At 33.5% G+C, this 26,029-nt stretch overlaps 1 protein-coding gene across 2 annotated transcripts; it reads left to right on the top strand.

The window, feature by feature from the left end:
* Positions 1–7,161: 7,161 nt before the first annotated feature.
* On the top strand, positions 7,162–9,621 carry LOC113740871 (probable leucine-rich repeat receptor-like protein kinase At1g68400). 2 transcript variants are annotated; one of them, XM_027268387.2, is made up of 3 exons: positions 7,162–8,211; positions 8,301–8,690; positions 8,813–9,621. In XM_027268387.2, the coding sequence occupies exons 1-3, from the start codon at positions 7,350–7,352 to the stop codon at positions 9,451–9,453; spliced, it is 1,893 nt and encodes a 630-aa protein (XP_027124188.2). In that variant the 5' UTR covers positions 7,162–7,349; the 3' UTR covers positions 9,454–9,621. The 2 variants fall into 2 exon arrangements, with proteins under 2 accessions (XP_027124188.2, XP_071902841.1); XM_072046740.1 differs by having other exon boundaries at positions 8,298–8,690.
* The last annotated feature ends 16,408 nt before the right edge of the window (positions 9,622–26,029 follow it).

Here is a 26,029-nt window from a genome sequence, read left to right as displayed (position 1 = left end):
CTCTCAGAAACTCTATGAAATTTGCCTCCAAACTTTGTCAAGCACATTGTGTTGGATGATATCCAATAATCTCATTAATACAGTTTTCTTGTTTTATCAAAAAGAAAAAGAACTAAAAGGTAAGGGGAAGTTATGAGCCCAAGTTGTTTCCAATCTAGTTAAAAAAGAAAAATAGGAGTGATGCAAAAATTGTGTAGAAGTATTGGGATCTTTTTTTTAAAATTTTTATTCTAGAACTAATCATCAGCTTTTTTGTATTATCCCATCTTTAATTCTTTTTTTAAATATCATACAACCTGTGTGTGGTTTGTCTCCTCTAATAAGATTCTCCATATTCCTACCTAAAGTGTAACATTAGAGGTGAGCAACTACTATAATTATAGAATTACCGACCGAAATCGATTTAAATTTGGTGATTTGAAGTCGGTAATTCAGAAATTTGGTTGGTAAATCGGGGGTACTGAATTAGGAAGTATTGAATCTGGGTCGAAAGTGGTTTTGAGGTTTCTACCGAATTCGAATTTCTTCCGATAAAACGATAAAATTTACCGTTTTCAAATTTGAAATTCTAATTAAAGTATAATATGAAATAAATATGTTACAACTCTTCCATAGACCCTAACTGAAGCATTCGTTCTACTTTCTCATTCCTTTGCGCCACACCCTCTCAAGTCTCAACTGAAGACAAACATCGCTCACCCCTAAGCCTCCTCCAGTTCTAGCTGGTAGCCACTGCTCAGTCTAGCCTCCTCACACCTCACTTTGTTCGGCCATACCACTGATTCTATAGACCACACCTCTCTCTCTTTCTCTATCTCTGGCATTCTTCACACTCCACACTCCACAGTCCATACCTCACTCCCTACGCCTGTCTCTCTATCTCTAGCTTTCTTCACACCACTAATTACCATTGCTCACAGAGCCTCCACCACCACGAGGACCGCCTCTACTGCCACCAAGACCACGATTCACCAGTGCTAAAGGTAAGTTTAGTACTCTACTTTGTCGATTAATAAGTTGCCCTAAATTTGAAATTTAATTAATTTGAAGCATGTGCAATTTTGGATGAAACCGAAACCCTAGAGGGAGAGGTTAAAGGGGTGATTTTTGAAGCATGTGTAATTTTGGGTGAAACTGAGAGAATTTTGTTGCCATTGACTCACGCACAAACACAAAAAGAATTTTTTTTGCTACTGCACTAGCATAGTAATTAGTATTTCCATGTGTCTCCTTGTTCCATCCTAAGATTAAAAGCATAATTTTGTATTTTCAAGAGAGCCAACAGATTCTACTCTAGACTAAGTTCATTAGTTCTAATCTCTTATTTCATTGTCTAATTGAATTCATATTTATTGATAATTGATTGTTGCACTAATTCTATAATTTACTTGCTTAGATTTACAAAAAAATTGAAACTATGTCTATTGATGGTGAGAGTAATCCAAGTCGCAAGAAGTTGGAACAAGAAGGGTCATTTGGAAATCTTCTTCCTAGTCCTACTACACAAAGCAGTGAAGAATCTGGTTTTGGCAAGAAAAGAGGAGAGTACAAGAAGCGGTCCAAAGCTTGGGATTATTTTCATGTAAAGCATGTGAAAGGAGTTCATTATACAATCTACAAGTACTATGAGAAGGACAAAGCTGCGAATCCCAAAAGTAATGGTAGGACTCCCCTTAATACTTATGTAGCTAAATGTTCTCTAAATCCTAAAAATAAGCCAACTGGTCAGGCTACTTTATGTTTGGGTGAAACTGAAACCTTAGAGAGAGAGGTTAGTGGGGCAGTTATAAGTTGGAAATTTGATGCGGAAGCCATTAGAAAAAGCATAACTTATACGATAATTGTTCATGAGTTGCCATTTAATATGTAGAGGGAAGAGATTTTCAATATATGATGCGGATTGCTTGTCCATCATTTAGAATTCCTTTGAGATGGACTATTTCTAGAGATTGTTATCAGTTGTATTTAGATGAAAAAAATTAAGTTGAAACATCTCTTGAAGAATAACATTGGCAAAAATTGTCTAACCACAGATTCCTAGACATTCATTCAAAGGATAAACTATATGTGTCTCATTGCCAATTTCATAGATAATGATTGGAAACTGAACAAAAAGAACCAAAATTTCTGTCTTATTACTAGTCACAAGGGAAATGAAATTGGTAAGGCCATAGAAAAATGTCTACTAGAATTGAGAGTTGATGATATCCTAACTGTTACAGTTGAAAATACAAGTTCCAATGATTTAGCTGTCCAGTATTTACGAGAAAAACTTCAAATTTGGGGAAAAGCTATGTTAGGGGGGAAATGGACTCATGTGAGGTGTGTAGCTCACATAATGAATCTAATTGTTAATGATGGCATCAAAAAACTTGGGGATTCAGTTGATTGTATCAGGGTAGTAGTTAGATATGTTAGGCAGTCATCTTTAGGTTGAAAAAATTCAAAGAATGTGTTGAAATTGAAAAAATTGAATGTAAAAGATTGCTCAGTTTGGATGTATCTACTAGGTGAAATTCTACATATCTAATGCTAGATACAGCTCAAAGGTTTGAGTGAGCTTTTGAGAGGTTTGAGGAGCAAGATCCTTATATGCTTCAAGAGTTAGAAAATCTGCCAACGAAATCTGATTGGACAAAAGCTAGATTCTTGGTAATTTTTTTGGAAAACATTTATTAGCTAACTATGAAGGTTTTCGATTCCAAATATGTGACTTCAAATAATTTTTTCACTGATATTAGTAACATTCATGGCATTTTAATTGAAATGGCAACAAGTGGTAATGATGAATTGAGTTCAATGGCAAGATCAATGAAGGAGAAATATGACAAGTATTAGGGAAAGATTGAAAAGATGAATATGCTGATTTTTATTTCCTCCATTCTTGATCCTCAAACTAAACTTGAATACCTTGAATTTGTGGTTTGCCAAATGCATGGTGATTTTGATGGTACAACACTAGTTGGCCTTGCAAAGGATGCAAGGTTTGAGTTGTTTAATGACTACAAGATGCTTAGCACACCTACCTCACATTCTGTCTCTCATGCTTCTTCACTTTGAAGTGATTCTCAAAGGAGTAAAACTACATTTCATGGAGATGCCTCTAAAACAATCACTGATAGGTACAAGTTGGAGTTTAAGAAGAGAAAAATGGAACTTGGGGGTAGGGATGCAAAATCTGAATAAGAGAAATATTTGAATGAGCAGTGTGAGGAAGATGATGAGAGATTTGATATCTTATTGTGGTGGAAGGCCAACAGCCTTAGATTTCCAAAGTTGCTCGTGCTGTGTTAGCAGTCTCAATTTCTACTGTTGCCTTCGAATATGCTTTTAGTACCAGAGGTCGTGTTCTTGATACATTTAATTGTACAAGGTTTAATATGTGCTCAAGATTGGCTTCAATCCTCCAAGACAGAATTGAACGTAGAAGAAAATCTAGAAGAGCTTGAAGCCTTCGAATTTGGTAGGCTATCAAAATTATTATTGCAGAATTTGAAGTATTTCTTTATTTCTAATAATCGCCTTTATGATACTTCATGAATTTTGTTTGTTCTTGTAGAGTTGCTAAAGGTAGGAGCTGAACCAACTATAATTGACCTTTGAGAGGTCACAAATGCTAACTTCTGAGTTTTGAGAGTTGAACCAACTCTTCTTGAAGTTTCTAGACAATTGACTTTTAATTCTAGATTGTGATTTGTAGTTTATGATTTCTGGACAAGTTAGTTTCGACTTTTATTTCTGCATTATGGACTGTGGAGTGTGAATTTTTAGTTTCACTGGTTTATAGTTTGTGGATTGGTGATCCAACTATTATGTTTGTTATAGATTGTGGAATATCAGTACAATAGTACTCATGTTCAGTTCATGTTTGTTTGTGGCTCAGTTAGTGTAATAGTATTGCTGATCAAAGTTGGTTTGAATCTGCTTGCTTTTCTGAAATTCCATTAAATTAGTAAATTTTCATTTTTCAAATAGAAATTGGATTGAATTCGAATTCAAAAATTTCTATTTTGATTGCAAATTAGGTTGAATTTTCCTAGATACATTTACTGAAAATTACCGATTTCAACCTACCGAATTACTGACTTCGAATTCGATGTTCACCCCTATGTAACATAGTCCATGCAAGCATCATCTATAGGCTCTAATGTCATTTAATCAAATTTTCTGGATGTAAAGGTCATCTCAAACACTTGACAAAGGTTATCTCAAACGGTAAGTTTTTTTGGCTAAAATAATCTTCTGTTTATAAAATATTCCCAAATTAATACAATTAAAAACCTTATTTCCTTACTAGTGTATATATTGCAATGTACACACCTAGAATGAAAAATTTTCGTTTTCCGAATTGAAATCGGATTGAATTCGAATTCAAAAATTTCTATTTTGATTGCAAATTAGGTTGAATTTTCCTAGATACATTTACCGAAAATTACCGATTTCAACCTACCGAATTACTGATTTCGAATTCGATGTTCACCCCTATGTAACATAGTCCATGCAAGCATCATCTATGGGCTCTAATGTCATTTAATCAAATTTTCTGGATGTAAAGGTCATCTCAAACACTTGACAAAGGTTATCTCATACGGTGAGTTTTTTTGGTTAAAATAATCTTCTGTTTATAAAATATTCCCAAATTAATACAATTAAAAACCTTATTTCCTTGCTAGTGTGCATATTGCAATGTACACACCCAGAATGAAAAATTAATCCCATGAAAATTTTATTTTCCTTTTTTTTTTTTATAAGGATCCCTCCCCATTACATTAACTATTCTGCTTCTACTCTCATTCTTTGTGGTCTTAATCAATGAACAAGAACGAAGGCCGGTTATTTCTCAGACTCAATGGCTATTCTTCCAAAGATCAATGATTAACTAGCCTTGACTCTTATATTATGTTACTCTTGATATTGTCAAGGCTGAATTCTTAGTCCAGTAATTATGATTTTTTAATGCAAGAGATTTTTCTTCACTTCTTTTCGCTTTTGATATGGAATTTTTTTTATGTCAAATTCAACTTTGATCAATTTTTTATCTAGAATTTTTTTGCACGTGTTCTAATAAAAAATATTGCAAAATGCTAAAATGAATAAAATTAGAACTTTATCATAGATATAATTACAAATAACAAGAAAAAAGAAAGGAATTGCAATATAATAATTAAGTAAAATTATAGGAGATAAAATGATAGTAGAAAACAAGAGTACAATTGTAGGTAGATTGGATACTTCGAACAAATTTTTCACACATGGTCATTTTCCTTTAATTTGTGGATCTACATGGCAATAAATAGATTAACATGAGAATAAAATTTGAAACAACATTAGTTTGGGATTATTTTTGAGGATATTTACTATTAGATTGAAGCTTTCCTTTTTTGTTAATCTATGTGGCAATTTGAATAACAAGGTGGCAATAATAACATCATTATGAGAATAAAATTTGAAAGTGAATCACACTAAGAATATTTTATAAAAAGAAATTTATTTTGGCCAAAAACTCCTCAAACGCTTGACTAGTCAAAGTAGGAGGTAAAATGTACATTTTATAGTTAATGGTACATTTTATACAATGACTTTAAAACTTTTTAAAATAACTTTAAAACATTTTATAGTTAAGATTTTTAAAATTTCACTATATTTGCAACCCTTGAATTTTATAAAATTCTCTCCTTTAGTTGCATTATCCCCCTTAGATTTAACAAAATGCCTTTCTATACATAAATTATTCTTTTAAGATCTATTTATTCCCTCCGCATTCTATATTGGTCCCCTAAAAAATAAGATCTTTTATTAATTATCTTCTTTAACAAAAATGTTGGACCTATTTCAACTTAAACATTGACGACGCATTAATGGAAAAAAAAGATTTGGCGTTTCAAATCGAAGTATAAAGTACATTTCTTATATAAATCTAAGAGCATAATTTATGTTAAAAATTGACCGACACATCCCCCTATCGTTAGAGGTCCTAAGTCCTACACTAGGTGCGAGTTTTGAAGTTCTATTCCTAACTGATAAGATGCCAAGTTTCTTTATTTGTCATTGTCCTCTTGGCAAATTCAACCATCCAGTGCAGATTTTATTTCCCATTCTACCTATCCAGTTGAATTTTACCTCATTCATTGCACTAATTAACCAATTGTTAAATCTTGGGGACTTATTTTTCCAACAAAACAATATCCACCAACCCTCATCAATCATTGTGACTTTTCATTGGTGGTATTTGCCATGCTTACAATACCAATACGAACTTAACAAAAAAAGTACAAACATAGTACTGGACGTTACCTTCGAAGATATATTCAGGACAAAGAGATAGATAGACAGGGATAATGAACTGGTGAGATTTGGTAGCAGCAGTTGCAACAACAAACTGACCAATATTTTGTTCTCCTTCGTGAGAGCTACATAATTCTCGAACTCAAAAGTTAGCATATTCAGAAATGTCACAAGACAACAATAATTCACAGCAAGCAATACTAGCTTAGAGTGGCACGTAGTATCTCGAGTGTTTTCATATTTTGTGCAGTAATTAAAAGATGGACTGGGTGATATTTCGTGCGCTAGTGAAATTTGGTGTTATTTTATCTGCAAAATTTTAATTTTTTTAGGCTAACGTGTATACAATTCAGTAAATAATAATTTTCGAATTTTATGCTAGTTCCATCCTATAATAATTTAAGTTAGAATTTTGTACTGATTCTACCATTTTTTCTTTATGTGCGTGATAGAAAAAAGTACATATAAATCACAGATATAATCATTGGCGTCAATCGAGAGTGGGAATCTGTTCCTCAAATCTTGACAAGAATATACGATTAGTCTTGAAATTAAGCTGTCAACAACAATGCTAACTAGTTTACAAATTCTTCTCACTTAATCAACCTAATAGTATAATAAGACAGCATAAACAAATCTATTACCTCTAATGTCATGTGCATTTTGTCAACATAATGAAAAAGGCCAACAAGACAGCCATGTCTATTGGATATATACTATCCAATTAGTATGTACATAAATTAAAATAAAGTGAAAACTACTTTGATGTATCCGCTTTAGCGTCCTATCACCGGGATCTTCAGCAAACTAGCCTTGCCCATTACGTCAAAGCTTTCTTGATGATTATTAGTATTGTAATTGTAATTTGGGCATAGCATAGGAATAATTAGGATTTAGGGGAATATAGCTAGGGAGGTTATGACTTTTGTGTTCTATCTCAAAAGTCCTACTCCTTTATCATCATCTATATGATATGATTCTCCTGAAAGTTCATGTTCCGTGTTGGAATTCAGCATCCTTTATTGTTTATCATCCAAGTTTAGAGGAAATTAAGGAACTGATAAATGAAGGTTTGTTTCAGTATTGTTCATGTAACTGCAGTGGCATTCTTACTTGTGGTGCTTAATTTGTTCCCCAGTTGTGGAGCTGTGGAGGAGTTTTTTCCTGATGAAAGAAATGCATTGATTCAACTGAGGGAGATTTTCAGTTCTTCCAATGGCAATCTGCATGGAAATTGGACAGGTCCCCCCTGTTATAAGAACCAGAGCAGATGGGCAGGAATCGGTTGCTCAAATTCGCATGTCACACATATTGTACTCGATGGACTAAACCTCAAAGCCTCCCTTCCAACAATGCTGCTGCAGAATGTGACATTCTTGACTAAGATCAGCTTCAGAGACAATTTCTTGTATGGTCCTCTCCCCAATCTGTCTAGTCTCCAGGACCTGGAATTCTTGTTTCTTTCGAATAATCATTTCTCAGGCCCCATACCGGTTGTTTATGCTCAACTGCCTAAGCTAATCCAATTGGAGCTGCAAGTGAACTCTCTACAAGGTTCAATTCCACCATTTGATCAAGCAACGCTGATTAATTTCAATGTCTCTCATAATCAACTTTCCGGCCCAATACCAGAAACAGCAGCCCTCAAAAGATTCCCAAAGAGCTCTTACAATTTTAATTCAAATTTGTGTGGAACACCTATACAAGTCCGCTGTCAAGTCTCATCTCCTCCTCCGCCCTCAAATGGATCAGTTCCTATATTAATTCCGCCACCACCAGCGCCAGAAAGTGGAAAAGGGTCACTCAAAATCTGGAGTATTGCGCTAATTGCAGCTGCAGCAGCATTGGTTCCTCTTTGTATCATGCTCTTTTTCCTCTGCTATTACAGAAGAATCTACCCGAAAAAGACAAAGACTGAGCAGCCAGGTAAACATACTATACATCTAGTCCAAGTTTGGTACATATAAACTTGAGCTAGTACAAACTTTAATATGTTGAATAACTGTTGACAGCAGGAGAAGGTATTACAGATGTTAGGGGAAAGAAAACACACTGGTCAGAGAGCACAGACGATCCAGAGAGAAAGGTTGAATTAGAATTTTTCAATACAAGTAGGCCATTTTTTGACCTGGATGATTTACTAAGGGCATCAGCTGAAGTTATTGGAAGGGGAAAACTGGGAACTGCCTACAAAGCCATGTTGGAATGCGGTCTTCTTGTTGCTGTGAAGCGGCTCAAGGACATGAATGATCTAAGCAGCAAGGAATTCATTCAGCAATTGCAGCTGCTTGGAAAGCTCAGACACCAAAATCTTGTTGAGATAATTTCATTTTATTATTCCAAAGAGGAGAAGCTTATTATCTATGAATATGTTCCACAGGGAAACTTGTTCCAGCTGATACATGGTAGGTTCTTAATTTTGTTATTACAATCAAAATTAACAAATTAAACAATATTTCATCCTTCTTTGTATTCTTGTAACTTGTGACTAAGTTAATTGCTCCTGTTTGATTTGGGGGTGTGACAGACAACAGAAGATTTCGACAACAACCATTAAACTGGAGGACAAGACTATCCATCATCAAGGACATTGCCAAGGGACTAAATTTTCTTCACCAGTCATTACCTTCTCACAAAGTGCCTCATGGGAACCTCAAATCTTCAAATGTTCTTCTCCAGGATTACACGAATGCTAATCAAGGGATAGTTAAAGGTGGTTACTACCACTGTAAGCTCACAGACTATGGATTCTTGCCTCTTCTACCTTCCGGGAAATCATCTCAAAAGCTGGCCGTTGCGAAATCCCCCGAGTTTTGTCAAGGAAAAAGACTGACAGCCAAGGCAGATATCTATTGCTTCGGCATTCTTGTGTTAGAGATCATAACTGGCAAGACACCAGCTGGTCATAATTGGGCCACAAGAGCACAAGAAAGCTACGAGGACTATGATGTGGTGGATGATCTCTCAGATTGGGTTAGAACAGTTGTGAACAACGATTGGTCCACAGATATACTGGATATGGAGATTCTTGCAGAAAAGGAAGGGTACGATGAGATGTTGAAGCTCACAAACATAGCTCTAGAGTGTACAGATATAGCACCGGAAAATAGACCTAAAATGAATGAAATCTTGCGAAGGATAGAAGAGGTGGATACTACCCAAGTCTAAGTTACGTAGTTAATGGTTGCTAAATTGGTAGACATTCAACAGTTACAGGGAGGGCTCTTTTCTCCTCTGTTCTCTTTCTTTGTTTCTTGATATCAGTAAATAGCGACTTTGGAATTTTTCTTACACCTTTTGGTGTCACAATCATGATACATACTATGTTTAAGGTTACATTTGTACCTTCAATGTTTGCAAGTTTGTGGTAACAAGTGTCATCATGAATCATAGAGTAACATAAGTATAACAAGATTAAGTGTAACAGATGAGCTAAAACTGTAAATGTACTATGTTATGATCAATTTGTAGTTTCGTTGGACTGGCTAGAAGAGGTGAGGAGCAGAAAAGATCTTGTACTAATGTCTGTAGTTCGTTAGATTATGACTAACTTAATTTGTACTAGTGTTTTACTATATAAATTTATCCGCATTGTGTTCTTTGAAGGCTATCTGCTTTGTCATGTACAAGACAATTTCCTCGGATTTATCCAATTGAAGTCAAGTTTCTAATTTCAGTATGGAATGGAAGTCACATAAGTTTACTAACATATATGGTGCGGTGAGAATCAATGATTTATAAAACTAGAAATCTTCAGGTGCTTTCTAGTTTGTTGCTTAAGATGGTAGACATCTCATGTACAAGTTAGCCACGATAGCTTCATATTTAGGGGTGTGAACGAATTTAATTAAATCTAAAACTCTAGTGTTTGCATTTATTTGATTATTTTAACTAGCTTAAAATTTATTTAAAATTGACTTGGTTATTTAATGAGTCGAGGTCAAATGAGTTTTTTATTGAGTCGAACTCAATCAAAATTGAGCAGATTGAACTTTTTACAAGTAAATCTATCTTTACACTAATCATACAAAGCTCAAGCGAATTTGAAAGTTTAGCGAACACAAAATAATATTTAAATTTGATTTGATTAATTAGTGAACCAAACACAATTCTTAGCAAGTCAAACTCAATTCGAGTATTAAGTAGGTTAGTTCGTCTTTCAACCCTATTCAGAGTTAAACGGACCTATTGTGGTGGTGTTAACTTACAATAGTAGTGTGGCTCAAATACTTGTTCACGACCTTACTGATTATCAACAACATTGAAAGTTTAAAAGCAGTGTCGTAAAAATTCATCAATGACAATCATTATAACTATGATTAACTAATCAATAATAATGAATTTTTGTTGAAACACACAGAGTGTTTGATAACTAAAATCCAAGTATGGATTCTTCTATTTTTTTTCTCCACTAGTATTTCTAGTATTTCTTCAACTTTTTTTAAATTTTTAATTAAAATTATGAGATAATGGGTAAGTAATATTTCCCTTCTAAAACGTAGTTAAACACAAAAACTATGGAATAGACCTATCATACCCATTAACTCATTTTGATTAATCTTAACTAAACTGTAAGTATAATATGATAAACTTTGCAACCCATTCGGTAGTATGAAACCACTTACAAACATCCTTTTAGTGCAATAAAATTTCTGTTGAGCAATTGAGCATGAAATTTAGTAGATAGATTAATCGTATTCTTGTATACACTGTTGTGTATACATTTTTATCGATAGATGTAGAATAATTAATCCGAATTTAAATTTGAAATTCAAATTTTACATATAGATCGTGTATCTAACTCTAATAGTGTATTTGAATCTATTATTTATTTAGTCTTTTTTTTTTTTACCGAAGAAGTTGATAAAGGTATTCTTTGCTGTATATTCAAGAAGTTATAATCTTTTGCTAAATAAATAAGTTAAAAATCATTATACCCCTTGATTGAATGCTAAGAAGCAATCACTTGTTCGGTTCAAGAACAAGTAACCTAGGATTAGGCTTGATAGATATAGAAATTGAGTTCGGGCTTGGCCCATTCATGTTTCAAGTTTTAGGCCAAGATTGACCCTTGTATTTTATTGAGCTTCGGTCTTGTATACAAGGTAGTTTAAATTCAACAATTTTCTATCTAAAATATTATACTTTTCATAACATATAAAATATTAATTAAATAAAATCAAAGTTTAATATATTAAGGACAAAATTAATCATAATTATTAATACACATTTTTCAATAGTAGTAAAATTTTAGACAATGAGTAATTGTTTACAAATATTAATTTTAGTTAATAAACATTTATATTTAATATTTTATGTTAAATATATAGAAAAATTGGCCAGGCTAATATTGGGCTGAGCTTTGTGTTGTTCAAGATCAGCCCGTTTTATAACTGGATTTTTTTTAGCTCATACCTAGGCCAGCCCATATACAATTCTAGCTTAGCCCATTAATTATAGGGTTGGTTGGGTCAAAATCAAATTAGTCCGGCCCTACTCACAACCCAACCTAAGGAAATGAAATTTGATGTCAGCCCTCTGCAAAGGAGAGAGGCTCGCTCAAAAAGGAAATGAAACCAAATTAAGGCTTCGTACTAGGAGTCCAATTTTAATTGAACTAAATTTCCCAATAGACCAGGATTTTCGGCATGGATTTCAAAGATTAATGAAGAATCAGCCATAGATCAAGGATAACATCCATATGATACATCTATAAATCATGTCTTGCTGTTTATTTGTGTATCTATCTCCACATGTGAAAGAACATTTATTTTCTGCAATCTAATTCTTTTCTTTGATTTGAGACCTGGATATAATTGTTGATAGACAACATTAAAGTAACTCCATTCCAAGTCTACTTCTGTTTCATGAGTAAATCAATGCGATGAACTATTTTTTTAATATAAGATCTCAATATTAACATTACAAAGATCAATGTTTTCGGTCTTCTTTTTGTTTCAACCATTTCATTACTCTCTCTACAAAGTCTTTCAATGATTGTTTTCCTCCACGAGAGAGATCTTTGTCTCAAGTCTAGGTCTGCCCCTCTCTACTTTTATGTTATGTTCAATGAAGTTTTTTTAGGGTATTCTTAACGAGAATTTTCTCTGTGCTAATATTTACTATCGAGAGTTTTCCCCTGGAGTTTTTAATGAGAGTTTTCTTCTCTCCTAAAATATTTTGAAAAGAGTTTTTTTTTTGTCATTTCTCTATTAAGTCTAAGAAAATTTTTTTCAATCTACATGCCAAATTTGTGATTTTTTGTTTTTTTAACTCCTACCCAATCTATACGCTTCCTATCTCCAATTGTCAAGTTTAAAATTTGAATATTGAATTTGATAGTTGGGAGAATTCTAAGAGTTCTCCCCAATTGTTAGATTTGCTATTTCTACAATATCTATTTGAGTGCTCATGATTTATCTGAATTCGAGATTCATTGGAATTTCACAGTAAATTTCTTAGTTATTTTCTATATTTAATTTGTTAGATCTAATGACTTTTAAGATTAGTTATATCTGTGACATATTCAATGTATTTTCTACCATTAGTAGAAATTTAATAGAATGAAATTTTATATTTTATCTTTTATAGAAAAATATCGACATTACAAAATTCCCATCAATAATACTAAAATGCCACTAGGATTTAATTCTTTTCTTAATATATGATCTCAAGTTGACATTACAAAATTAACCTCACAAATGCTAAAAAGCCACCTGGATTGAGAGACAGACCACAAGAATGTTGTAAACCTCAATAATGCGAAAAAATCCACCCTCAATGGTGCAACTAGGAATAAGATTATGAAGCAAAAGGAAAGAATGGTAGAGATGAAGAAGGATTGTAATACCCTATCCTACATTAGAAAAATAAAGTTCTATAGACTAGTACTTAAATAGAGTCTAAGTACTCAAATCTAACTTGGAATATATATTTTGGGTTACGAGAACAAAACCCAAATAGTTGAACTTGGCTGCTAAGACTTTGGTCACATCTTGGGCCCTGCAGGTGTGACACTATAGTATTAGGGCAAATCTTGTGTGATTGGGCTAGTGGTATTGGGCCGGACTACACAAAGGAGTGGAGGAACTAAATGCTGTGCTAGGCTAAATGCTACGTCGACCTAAGGGTGGGAGCTACCTCTAGGACAATCTGAAATATGGTACTGGATTGGGTTTTGCAAGAACGTGAAGTTTAAAAAGGAGGGGTGAATGTGATGCCTCATCCCACATAAAAATTGTAAATTATTATAGACCAATACTTAAATAGATTCTAAGTACTCATGCTAGCAAGGACGCATCCCAAATAGTTGGATTTTACTACTGAGACTAGAGGTGGGCAAAAAATCTGATCCGATCCGAAACCCGACGAACCCGATCTGATCCGATCCGAAAAATAGGATATCCAATCCAATTTTTCTTAGCGGGGCAGATGTGGGTCGGGTACCCGTAAAAACGGATACGGATACGGATCAGTAAAATTAAAACCCGCGGGTACCCGACCCGCAGGGTATATTATATAAATATTAAAAAAATAAGGGTTCATCATATAATTTTTATAATTTTTAATCCTAAGTGTAAGTAAAGTGGTTCACAACCTCATATTCTAATCTCATATGATCCGCCTCTCCTCATCTTGTCTTAAAAAAATGAGTATTCTTGGTGAAACATGAACTAAAATGAACAAAACAAAGAAAAATTAGTGAAACTCTATCATAAAAATTGTTTATCCTTTTCATCCTTTTTCATTTTTATTCTTCTTCCATCTATCTTTCTTGCAAATTTTTCATCAATTCAATCAAAAAATTTTGTTTGGAGCTCCAATTTTCTATTAGCTAGATAATTAAAACATTTGTGTCTTTCATTTATTTATTTGTTTTATTGCAATTGTGTCTCTTAAATTTGTCTCCTTTATTTTAGTGCAAGAAATTTATTTTTCTTTTTCATCACCTTTAATGCAATAAGGTCTATTCCAAAGATGTAAGAAAGTTGGTGAAAAATTTTCAAGATTATTTTGATTATACTTAAAAAGTTATTAGCTCTGTTCAATTCTTTTCCGAACTTGATTCCACAATCGACTCCTTTTGAATGCAGTCTTGTACCATAACATCCTTAAGGAAGTTGGAAAAGTTGCCAAACACTTATTATCCTTGTGTTTGTTATGTTATAAAAATGCGTGAGAATGGTGATGTACTCAAAATTATCATAAAATTTCATTTTATCTATTAGATATTATAATTCTAATATGTACTAAATTTATGAGATCGGTTTGATTATTGGATGAAATGTGTGAGAATGATGACGTATGGATTTTGATTATAATATCTCTACCAATGTTAATTAGAAAGCATTTTTTTATTGAAAAATATGTTGAAATTAAGTGAAAAATATTTTTTATTGAAATTTGTTTTTAGGGGCGGGTACCCTATGACCCGCCCCTTTTTTTTGGGTACCCGAATAGCGGGTACTCGAAAATATTAGGAGTGGGTTAGGGTCGCAAAATGGCTGATCCGATATTTTAGGGTCGAGTCAGCCAAAACATATTAGGACGGGTATCCGACCCGTGCCCACCCCTAACTGAGACTCTAGTCGCATCTTGGAACTAGGAGTCTAGGGTGTGATATTATGGTATTAGAGCAAATCTCATGTGGTCTCCTCATGGGGTGAGACTAGACTAGTGGATTTGGGCTGAACTACAAAAGGGAGTGGAGGAACTAAGTGCTACGTTGACCTAAGAGCAGGAACTACCTCTAGGACCTGCACAGGCCACCTCTAAAATCCAACACAACTTAGTGGACAGTCTAAAATATGGTATTGTGAAGACGACGGTGATGGTAAGGATGATTTGTGCTTATGGTTTCGTGTTAGGATTTGATAGCTAGGATTGGGAAAATTAGGGTTTCTATTATTTGGGAAATTTTTAGGAGGATGACTTAATTCATTAATGGATCAGGCCATTTGGTAAAAATAGGTCAAAAAAATTCAAAGATGTGTCTAATTGTTACAAATTGGGCCAAATAGTATGGGCTTACACATGAAAATTAGAATTACAAGTTAAATTATAAATAAAGACTCATTAGGGCCGAAAGGAATTGGGCTATAATTTAATATTATCCCGTCTTCTAGACAAAACCAATAATAGGCCAACCAACTGATTTAAGAAATAACCTTCTAGACTTATGAAACCTACCCGAGTAAATACAATGGACTTATTTTACGAAACTTAAGAACAAGATTGAAGTGTTTTCAAAACAAGTCTCACTTTTGATCATGGAATTTAAATTTCCAATTCTTTATATATTTAAAATAAGTTTTGAAACCCAAATTTTATTATAATAATCAAAGTTTTAAAAAATAGCCCAATAAAATGTCAAAGGTTCGAGGTTATTTTAAGTCGAATTGAGCAAAAAGAAATACAGTTTAGGGTAGGACATAGCTCTAGGTCCAAATCTAAATTTAAATTGATTTTAACTAAGCAACGCATTTCTACAAAATGAATAATAAATATTAAATAAATAAATAAATAAATTACATAAATAAATGAATAAGCTATGTATACAACTAAATAAATAAATATTTTAAATAAATGAATAAATGAATGAAAAATAAATAAATAACACTTATTTATGGATAACCAAATTATGGCATCTTTAAAAAATACTTTCTAAACTAGGAACTTTCTAAAAATAGAAACCTTCCACTTTAGGAAACTCACCAAATATTTTCTACAAAATGTTTAGACATGTTTTCTAAGGTTATCCAAGATAGAAATGAGCACTTTAAGAATAGGATATATGAACTAATTAAGGCATCTATGCCACTGGTTATAGGTTTGATACAATATCAAGGACATGTTAAGAATCCCATCAATCAAACAGTTTGAGATAGGTGGTGCTTACTTCTCTGTGTTTTTCTATAATGTTGGACAAGAGTTTTCTCACATGAAAATCGTATTTTGCTATATGTAAAATGGATCATATATACCTACTTGAAATACTTTGTTATGCTATGAAATATGAAATGAAGGCATATTTTCATGAAACGAAGGAAATATGCATGTGATGTGTGAAATGTATTTATGTTGCAAAAAACTGTAAACGGTCTTGAAATAGATGGCAGGGGCTTTAGTCCTGTTATATTATTTTGTCATGGTAGCCATTATGTTCGGCCAATTGACAGTCATGGTGATCATTGTGTCCAATCGATTGGCTTATATTATGTTATGTGGTCAAGTAATTTGTGCGAAACCTTTTCGTCGCCCTTCTAGCAGGGTTGAATCTCTAAAATGAGTACTCAGGAGCTGAATATTGCACTTACTTGTTTATGAGTTATGTTTTACGAAATAAAATGACATGATGGATTTATTATATGATTTATGAGAATTTTCTATGAATATGATCATGTCATGTCATATTATGTGTTTCCATGTCACGTTCGATGGGGGTCACCTCTCGAACCTACGGGACAAAGTGCTACGCTGAATGGGGGCCACTTACATATATGCTGCTGACTCTCAATGAAATATGCGTCTATAATATATGAAAAGATACCAAATATTTTTATTTCATCTATGCATGTGGTGTTGTGTGATTGAATTTGGAAATGTAAGGTATGCATATAGCTACATAATTGGGTAGGGGAGTAAGTACTATCTATTGGGCATATGTCGCTCAATCCACATTTCTATTTTTTTTCTTGCAGAGCTAGAAAGCCAGATCATATATGTTTAGATTATAAGTGACAGAGGTAAATAGATAGATGTTTAAATTTTAGGAAGTTAGAGTAACATATTTGTAGATTTATTTAGTGAAATGAATGTATTTCTTTAGTAATTGTAAATTTTAAAATTTAGTGAAGTTTTATAAGTTATAATTATGATGCTTTGAATTCATGGGAATAAGGTCGCATGAACATCAATATTAGAGCTAAGGATTAAATATAGCTAAAGACCCATTTGGGCCAAAAGGAATTAGGCTATAATAAAATATTATCCCCTCTTCTAGACAAAATCAATAATGAGCTAACCGAAATTGATTTAAGGAATAACTTTCTGGACTTACTAGACCTATCCAAGCAAATACAATGCACTTATTTTACATAACTTAAGAATAAGATTGAAGTGTTTTCAAAATAGGTCTCACTTTTGATCATGAAATTTAAAGGTCCAATTCTTCATATATTTTAAGTAAGTTTTGAAACCCAATTTTTATTATAATAATCAAAGTTTTGCAAAAGAACCCAATAAAATATCAAATGCTCAAGGTTATCTTTAAGTCCAATTGAGTAAAAAGAAATACATTTTAGGGTAGGACATAGCTTTAGACCTAAACCCAAATTTAAATTTGATTGTTAAATAAGTGCATGGTCCACAATCCCGTTGTACTTGTTATAGGTGATCAGGCCACCAAAAGCAATATTTGCCAAGCTAGGGAGACTCTTCAATGGCTTTCTCTAGGATAATCAAGATAGTAGGCGCATACACTGGACTTCATGGGAAAATATGTGCTTCCCCGTGGAGGAGGGTGGCCTAGGGTTCCGTCTTCTGCCAGACATGGAGAAGGCTTTTGCCATGAAACTGTGGTGGAAGCTACGTCAAAATACACCTCTTTGGTCCAATTTCATGCATCACAAGTACATACGGGGTGTTCACCCTTTAACGGCGCAGGTCATGAAGGGCTCAACAATTTGGAAACGCATTTGCTCGGTACGCGAGATCGTTGAAGAGAATATCCACTGGTGTATATGTGAAGGATTTGTGGACTTCTGGAATGACTGTTGGTTGTTAGAGGTTCCCCCTGTCACCATCAACTCATCACCAAATCCTCAGCACTGTTTAGTTGCAGAGTTCTATACTAATGATGGTTGGAATCTATCTAAACTCCGCCAATCATTGCCTCCACACGTTGTCACGCTCATCTCCAGAAACATTATCCGACCTACCGCCAAAGATGAGATGGTTTGGGTACCATCTGCCACTGGAGTCTTCACCACATCCTCGGCCAGGAAGTCTGCAAGAAGAGGTACATTTCAATTGTGTGTCGGAAAATATGGAGCGATTTACTTCTGTTAAAAATGGCATTTTTTTGCTGGAGATTATTATCGGGATATCTTCCACTAGATGACAGACTTCAAAGGCAAGGGATTTTGCTAGCTTCCAAATGCGGTTGCTACAATTTAGCGGTAGAATTGTTACCGCATGTCTTCCTCCATGGACCGGTGGCACAAAAACCGTGGATGCATTTCTTCAAGGCGTTTGGTTTGAAGTGGAATGAGTTCTCCTGCGTCTCCTCCATGTTACTCACATAGGCATAGTCAGCAGCTAAGGGTACAATCAACCATATCAGGGGTGCCATTCAAGTCATTGTACTTTGGTTTCTGAGGCGTGGAAGAAATGACGCCAGATTTGGCAACACTGCTTTCACAACCGTGTTGGTGATCCATCGAGTCAACTAGTTTCTAATATCTTTAGGGGCAGCAAGGGAATTATCGCTATGGCAAATAGAGGGCGACCTTAACACTTACTGCGCGATTTTCGTCCGGGTGCAGGCCCCACCTGCTCAACATTTTAGAGCTATAACTTGGATCAAACCACCATAGGGCCGTTTAAAGCTTAACACAGATGCGAACGTGATCAATAATAGGGCTACAGGAGGAGGGGCTTTGCGCGACCATGATGGGGTAGTCATTGGGGCATTCTACAAGGAATTCGGTGATTGCGAAATTCTACTCATCGAAGGACAAGCACTTCTGCATGGATTGCGGTGGTGTCTCGACAATAGCTACGAAAATGTCCAAGTGGAGATAGATTCTCAAGCGTTGGTGAGGCTGATTAACTCGACCACTATTGGGAAATGGCCATTATGTAACATTATATGTCAGACAAGATGGCTCCTCGATTGTCTTGGGGCAAGTCTCTCTCACGTCCATTGGGAGACGAACAGAGTGGCAGATGGGTTGGCATCGCTACCTTCAGAGTGTGATAGGTTTTTTGGATCTATGCAGCAACTACCAGCTAGAATTATGTCGCTAGTTAATTTTGATATCATAGGCTTTCCAAAGATCCGAGTGTCCCATGTAAGGGAGTAGTATTCCCCTTCTTCTTGATTTTTTCATGATACTCTCAGTTATGTGTACTCCTCTATGCTAATAAAATTTCTAGGCTGGCCACCTATCCCCTTACGGGGTTTGGCCAAAAAAAAAGTGCATGGTCCATTTCTATAAAAATGAATAATAACTATTAAATAAATAAATAAATTAAATACATAAATAAGCAAATAAGTAAATAACTTATATACATAAATAAATGAATAAATAAATAAATAACACTTATTTATGGACAATTGAGCTTTGGTGCATTTTAAAAAAATAAACTTTCTAAAACGGGAAACCTTCCATTTTACAAAACTCATCATATGCTTTCTACAAAAATGTTTAGACAAGTTTTCTAAGATTATCCAAGATAGAAATGAACACTTTAAGGACTAAGATATATGAACTAATTAAGGCATCTATGTCGTTGGTTATATGTTTGATGCGAGTTCAAGGCTAGATTAAGAATTCCTTCAATTGAGCAATTTGAGATATGTGGTGTTTTATCCCTATGTGTTTTTCTAAAATATTAAATATGAGTTTTCTCACATGAAAATCTTACTTTTCTGTATGTAGAATGGATCATGTATGCCTACTTGAAATACTTTGTTATACTATGAAATATGAAATGAATGACATATTTTCATGAAATGAAAGAAGTACATATGTAATGTGTGAAATGAATTTATATTACAAAAAGGTCTAAACGGTCATGAAATAAATAGCAGGGGCTATAATCCTGTTATGTTATGTTGTCATGGTAGTTGTTACGACGAGTCAATTGACAATCATGGTAGCTATTATGCTCGACCGATTGACTTATATTATGTTATGTGGTCAAGTGATTTACAAAAAACCTCTTTGTCGCTCTCTTAGAAGGGGTTTAATCTCTAAATTGAGTTCTCAGAGACTGGATATTGCATGTATTTGTTTATGAATTAAATTTTATGAAATGAAATGACATGATGGATATATTATATGATTTACGAGAATTTTCTATGAATATGATCATGTCATGTTATGTATTTCTATGCCACGTTCGACAGGAATTACCTCTAGAACCTACGAGACTAAATGCCATGTCAGATGGAGACTACTTACATATATACCACTCTCTCTTAATGTTATATATATATATATATATATATATATATATATATATATATATATATATATATATATATATATATATCTTACATATATAAAGCGAGAATCCGCTTGTGAACAGTGAAAAATGGGCCGGTTATGCCGTTATTTTTGTGACTTTGAGGGGTATTTTGGTCTTTTGCTGATGGGTGGCGTGGTTTTGTTGGAAATTCGCTCCTGTTCGCATGGGCAAATGGTCTGGTTACTCTGTAATTTTCATGAACTCTGGGGGTGTTTGTTGGTTGCATGATTTTTGGGTGGCTTGAGGTAACGTGGGTGCAGATAGCCTCGTTGAATCGGTGGACGCTTTTTGCTTTACCTTCCGTCTCTCTTCCTTGATCTCAATTTCAATCATTGCTCTCTTCTCATTACCACTTTCTCTCCTGCTCCTGTCCGCGTAGGCCTCTTGGATGGGAACATTTTGGCGGTCAGCAATTTACTCTTATTCTGTTCTTGGGTCTGTTCAATCTGTTTTTGGCAACAGGATAAACTTTCTTTTAAAAAAATGCAATTTAAGAAAATGGATTATAGTTTTTGAACTTTTACAATAGGTCCAATTTTTTTTCTTTTGAGCATGAAAAAATGATTCAATAAATACAAATTATCAAAACCAAAATCATCAAAATCTCCAAAAAAAAAAAAGATATAGACAGCCTAAAAAAGGGAAGAAAGAGAGAAAAATAAGAAAATATGTATATTCACCTTGCAAGTTAAACTTGTTCAATATTGAGAGTCCCATGCTCATTTTCAATGGATGATGTCCTGTTCAAAGAAACCATTGTTGCTCCCTCCATTCTTGAACACTTTTAATCTATCAATCAAACAATCATCTAAATTGCAACAAAAAGAATAGGATCCAATATGAAACCCTGATTAGGAGACATGGTAGTATATATAAACCGAGGTCATGGTGGGATAGAGTTGAATAAAAATTATGTGTCATGAATATAGACCTATTAATGTAAAACAAAAAAGCCACTGAATATATAAAAAATATTAATTCAATTTTACATTGGTTTGAAAATATTTTTAAATATGTTTGAATGCTCATTCAAGTCTAACAAACAAAAGAAAATGACAAACCCATTTTATAATTGTCTTTCTTTATTTCTTTCTTCCAAAGGATTGTTAAGTGTGAAGTACTAGCAAATAGAAAGTGTCAAAAAAAATGGAAATTGTCAAATTGCTTGTCTTAGAGAAGTAACGTGACTAATAAGCAAGGCTACACATTACATGTATAGCCATATGCCTTTTAGTTCTACCTAATTTTAGGCATTACTTACTGATTAATGCTATAGTAAGAGTGTAAGATAACCTGATTTTAAAGTCATGTTTATTTGTGCAATTAGGAAAAAACATACACTCACACACATGACTACTGTATCTAACAAAGAAAAAAAACACACAAACATAACAGCAAAATAATGAGTCTCAGCTACCTGACGCATGGCGTCAGGGCTAAAAAACTAGTATATATATAAAATATGAAAAGATGTCAAATGTTTTTATTTGATATATGCTTGTGGTATTGCATGATCAAATTTGAATATGTACAGTGTGTATATAGCTACATAATTTAGTGGGGGAGTAAGTATTATTTATTGGATGTATGTCACTCAACCCATATTTCTTTTTTTTTTTCCTTGCAGAACAAGAAAGCCAGATTGTGTATAGTTAGAAGATAAATGAGAGAGGTAAATAGATGGATATATAAATTCTATGAAGTTAGAGTAAAGTATTTTGTAGATGTATTTAGAGAAATATATGTATCTCTTTAATAATTGTAAATTTTAAATTTTATTAAATTTTTATAGATTATAATCATGATGTCTTGTATTTATGATAGTAAGGTCTCACTAGATTGTAAATTCGATTGAGGGACCTACATTTGGGGCGTGATAGGGATACATTCTTGAAACCCTCAAGACCAGGAGACATCATATTGAACGCAAATGCTGGATTTAACATAGGCAAAACAAGGCTGGTCATGGAATTGTTGCAAAAATCTGACTGCAGAGTGATTGTAGATAGGATTAACAGCATTTTTTTACTACACTGAGGATATTCACACGTTAAAGCATTGCTTCACAGATATGTCTTTTATGCGCATCATGTTTTAGTAAAATTTGCCATCAATATGTACTGAAATTAGGTGGAAAGAGGATTTTCCTCTGGTTGCAGAATGGAGCCCAGATGGATAAGAGGGCAGTTACCCAGCAGATGTAAGTAAGTAATACCTTATTATGAGATATTTAATCTATTGTCGTTTGAACAAAAACAAATTTAGAGTCACATCACTGTTTAAATACTATATAATAAGGATATTAATGGACAAAAATCTAAATTACTAAATTACCAAATGAAACCGGGACTTTATATAGTACTTGATCATGTTAAAAAAAGAATTTAAATTTGGTGATACACCACAGGTTAATTATTACATAGGGTAAATTGCACCATCAGTCATCAGATACTTCCAAAATCTCATCTAACCCACCATACTATTTTTGTAGAAATTGATCCACTAAAATTCTTTTACTTTATATAATAAAATAAGAGTGACGCCTTCCCCAGTGTGCAGGGTTAGCTAAAAAAAAATTACAAAATTGTCTACTAAACGTCTAAAAGTGATCAATTGGACAATTCTCCATTTGCTCGGTTAAAATAGATGAAATTCATGGCATGCGAGCCGGACACTTTATAGGAACATTTTTCTTGTTTCATGGACGAAAAGTAGTATAGTTTGCTAAATGAGATTTTAGAAAAGTTTAGTTGTCACACCTCGGACTTGAGGGTTAGTCCAACAACCTTTGAGCGATCCAAGAAATCAAAATAGTTAATCCGGATTGTTATTATCTCATGGGTCCTAGAGTTGTATACCATTTGTTGGGATGCCTTGAATCAGGTCTTCGACCTATGGTGATTCGACTATGTTCGGTTTCGCTGAGCTGTTGGGATGTCTTGAATCAGGTTTTCGACTTATGGCGATTCGACTATGTTCGGTTTCGTTGAGTTGTTATTTGGGTCTTAGTTTTGAACCTATTTTTGGGTCCAATCTGTTTGGTTGTATATATATATACACCTTATATTCATTATGTATGTAATTCTGATTCGTTTCAAACCCTAATAGAAATTTGATTTCCCCCAAAACTGTTCTAGTGTTCTTGTTTGTTCTTCAATTTTGTTGCGTCTGTTATAACACCATTCCTTTTCTTTCTCTCCCACTGCCGTGGGACTTGGGTCTTACATAAGTGATCATTGATACACATTTTTTCATTAAAAAAATTTCAAACTAAAAAGGAAAAAAGGAGGAGTTCATTGGCAAAAAGTAATAATGAAAACAAATAATCATTGCATTCCTAAATCTTTTTAGAATTGCAATAGAAGTATTGCAGTAAGAAATTAGATTTAAATATTGACAAAAAAGGAAAAGCAACAAAAACGAGTCAAGATAGAACCTTTAAGGAAATATTGCATTGGGGAACTGGAAAAGAAAATATTTCTTATTAGAAAAAGAAATATTGAATTCTTTTCCTGAGAATTTCTGTCTTTTCAAAGAAATTTCTTTATATTTGCAAATTCTTTTTACGTCTTTGCCAATACAATATCTCCTCCAAGGTTTTATTATGACTCTTTTTTGTATCTTTTCTTTTAAAATTTCTCTCTTTTCTTTTAATTTACTTTTTAGTAGAGGGAAGGATAGAATTTAAAAAGCAGAGAAGGACAAAGGGAAATTTGAACCTGAAACCTCAAATTTTTAAAGAATCAAATTTAACCACTAAACCAAAGCAAACTCTGCCTCTCTCTTTTTTCTCCTTAAATATGAATCCATTTATCTTCTTGCTAAAGCGCTCCTTTATTTTTGCACAAGGTTAAGGAATGCTAAGATATAGGTGTTATAACTTTTTGCTATAACTTTTCCTCTTTAACTACCAACAAAAATCCAAAATGTGCATCAATTGTTAAACTTTTCTAAAGTTTTATTTAGCTCATTATACTACATTCCGTCTATGAAGTGGCGAATATGCGACAGCAGATATGGTGTGCAGCTCAGTGCCCATAAATTTTGTCTATTTTAGCTGAGAAAATTGACGAAATGGCCCAATCAACCATTTTTAGGGGTTTAGAAGGTCAATTGGTAACAAAAATAGTATAGTGGAATAGATGACATTTTGACAAAATTTGGTTACGAATGGTGCACTTAAACCTGTCATATAATTGGGTACTGTTGGGAAAAAATCCAAATTGTGAAATCACAAAATTGGTAAGATGGGACATTATTGTTGCAGTAGCAATGGTTAGTTATGCTGCTGGAACTACGAATGAGGGAAGCTGAGGTCGAAAAAATTGAAACATTCATGATCGGATTTTAAATATACCAAAAAAAAAAAAAGGAGAGCACAAGCATGCATGTTCAAGTTTAAGAGGGGGAGTCCTACAATTCACCAACATATTTTAACTTTAGAGAATGATATTGCTCTAATTACATGGCTACAATAAAAAATTTCTCAAAGGAAAAGGTAAATCTAAAAAACCTAAATAAGCTCTACTTTTCCACGGAAAATGCTAACTTCTTCTGATAATGTGAAGGCAATGAAATAATTGAGGTGAATAGGCTAAGATAACGAAGCATGTTGAATGGCGTCAGTGTGGCAAAATGCACCTTTTGGTGGCAAACTACTCCTTGGTCTCAATATTAGAGTAGTTTTTCGAAAATTCAACTTTTATGAAAATATGGTAATCATTATATTTAGATGAGATGGCATTGGTAAATTTACATGTGTATACTTTGAATTCAAAATATTTTCTTAATGGATGTGTATTGAAATTTTAAAAAGTTGTTTTTTTAAATTACAAATTTGAAAAGCATGTATTAAATTTGAAATGATGACTTTTATTTTGGAGCATCAATGAACTGAAAACATGATAATAACAATGGGACGGGACGAGGGAGTATAATTGACTATAGATTTTTCGATAGCTCTGAATTTTAATATGGCGAAGCCTTTGACTTATTCCGACATGCAATGAATGGCATGCCTCGTGTGTCAGAAAATTAATTTCTTCAATCAATGGCTATATCTATTCAATATGTGTCTAATTTATATGTTGCAAATCCATAAAGCATCACATAGTTTAAAACAAAAAAAAGTGATAGAGAAAAATTGACCAATTACAAGATAAAATTTTCAGATGTACAAAAGATTTTGAAATTAATAAATTAATACAAGAAAAAAGCATATTGTTATTAATTGCACTGTGGTTATGTTAGTAACACTTGGTTTTACTTTCTTTACAAAGCATCTGCTGCCATTAACAATAGCCCATAAAGAAAATTGTAAAACTTGGTTAATAGATGCGTATTCAATCATTGAAGTCACAAGACTATCTCCTGATTGAATAGCCAGTTGTGCAATTTCATTAAAGATTTTAGAGTTGTGCATTGTACACATTCTTGATGATGAAATTAATTGCCATGTTGTGGAACTCTCGAGTACAATTCAGTGACT

This window comes from Coffea arabica, chromosome 4e (genome assembly GCF_036785885.1).
Source record: "Coffea arabica cultivar ET-39 chromosome 4e, Coffea Arabica ET-39 HiFi, whole genome shotgun sequence".
Lineage (NCBI taxonomy): Eukaryota > Viridiplantae > Streptophyta > Magnoliopsida > Gentianales > Rubiaceae > Coffea > Coffea arabica.
The sequence above is the reverse complement of the archived record's forward strand: the minus strand, read 5'-3'. Positions and strand labels throughout refer to the sequence as shown.

Bases quoted from the DNA above. Each gene is read 5' to 3' on its own strand.
- LOC113740871 (XM_072046740.1), top strand. From the start codon at position 7,350: ATGAAGGTTTGTTTCAGTATTGTTCATGTAACTGCAGTGGCATTCTTA. The intron at 8,212-8,297 runs GTAAACATACTA...AACTGTTGACAG, and splicing joins GACAAAGACTGAGCAGCCAG to CAGGAGAAGGTATTACAGAT. The intron at 8,691-8,812 runs GTAGGTTCTTAA...GGGGTGTGACAG, and splicing joins CTTGTTCCAGCTGATACATG to ACAACAGAAGATTTCGACAA.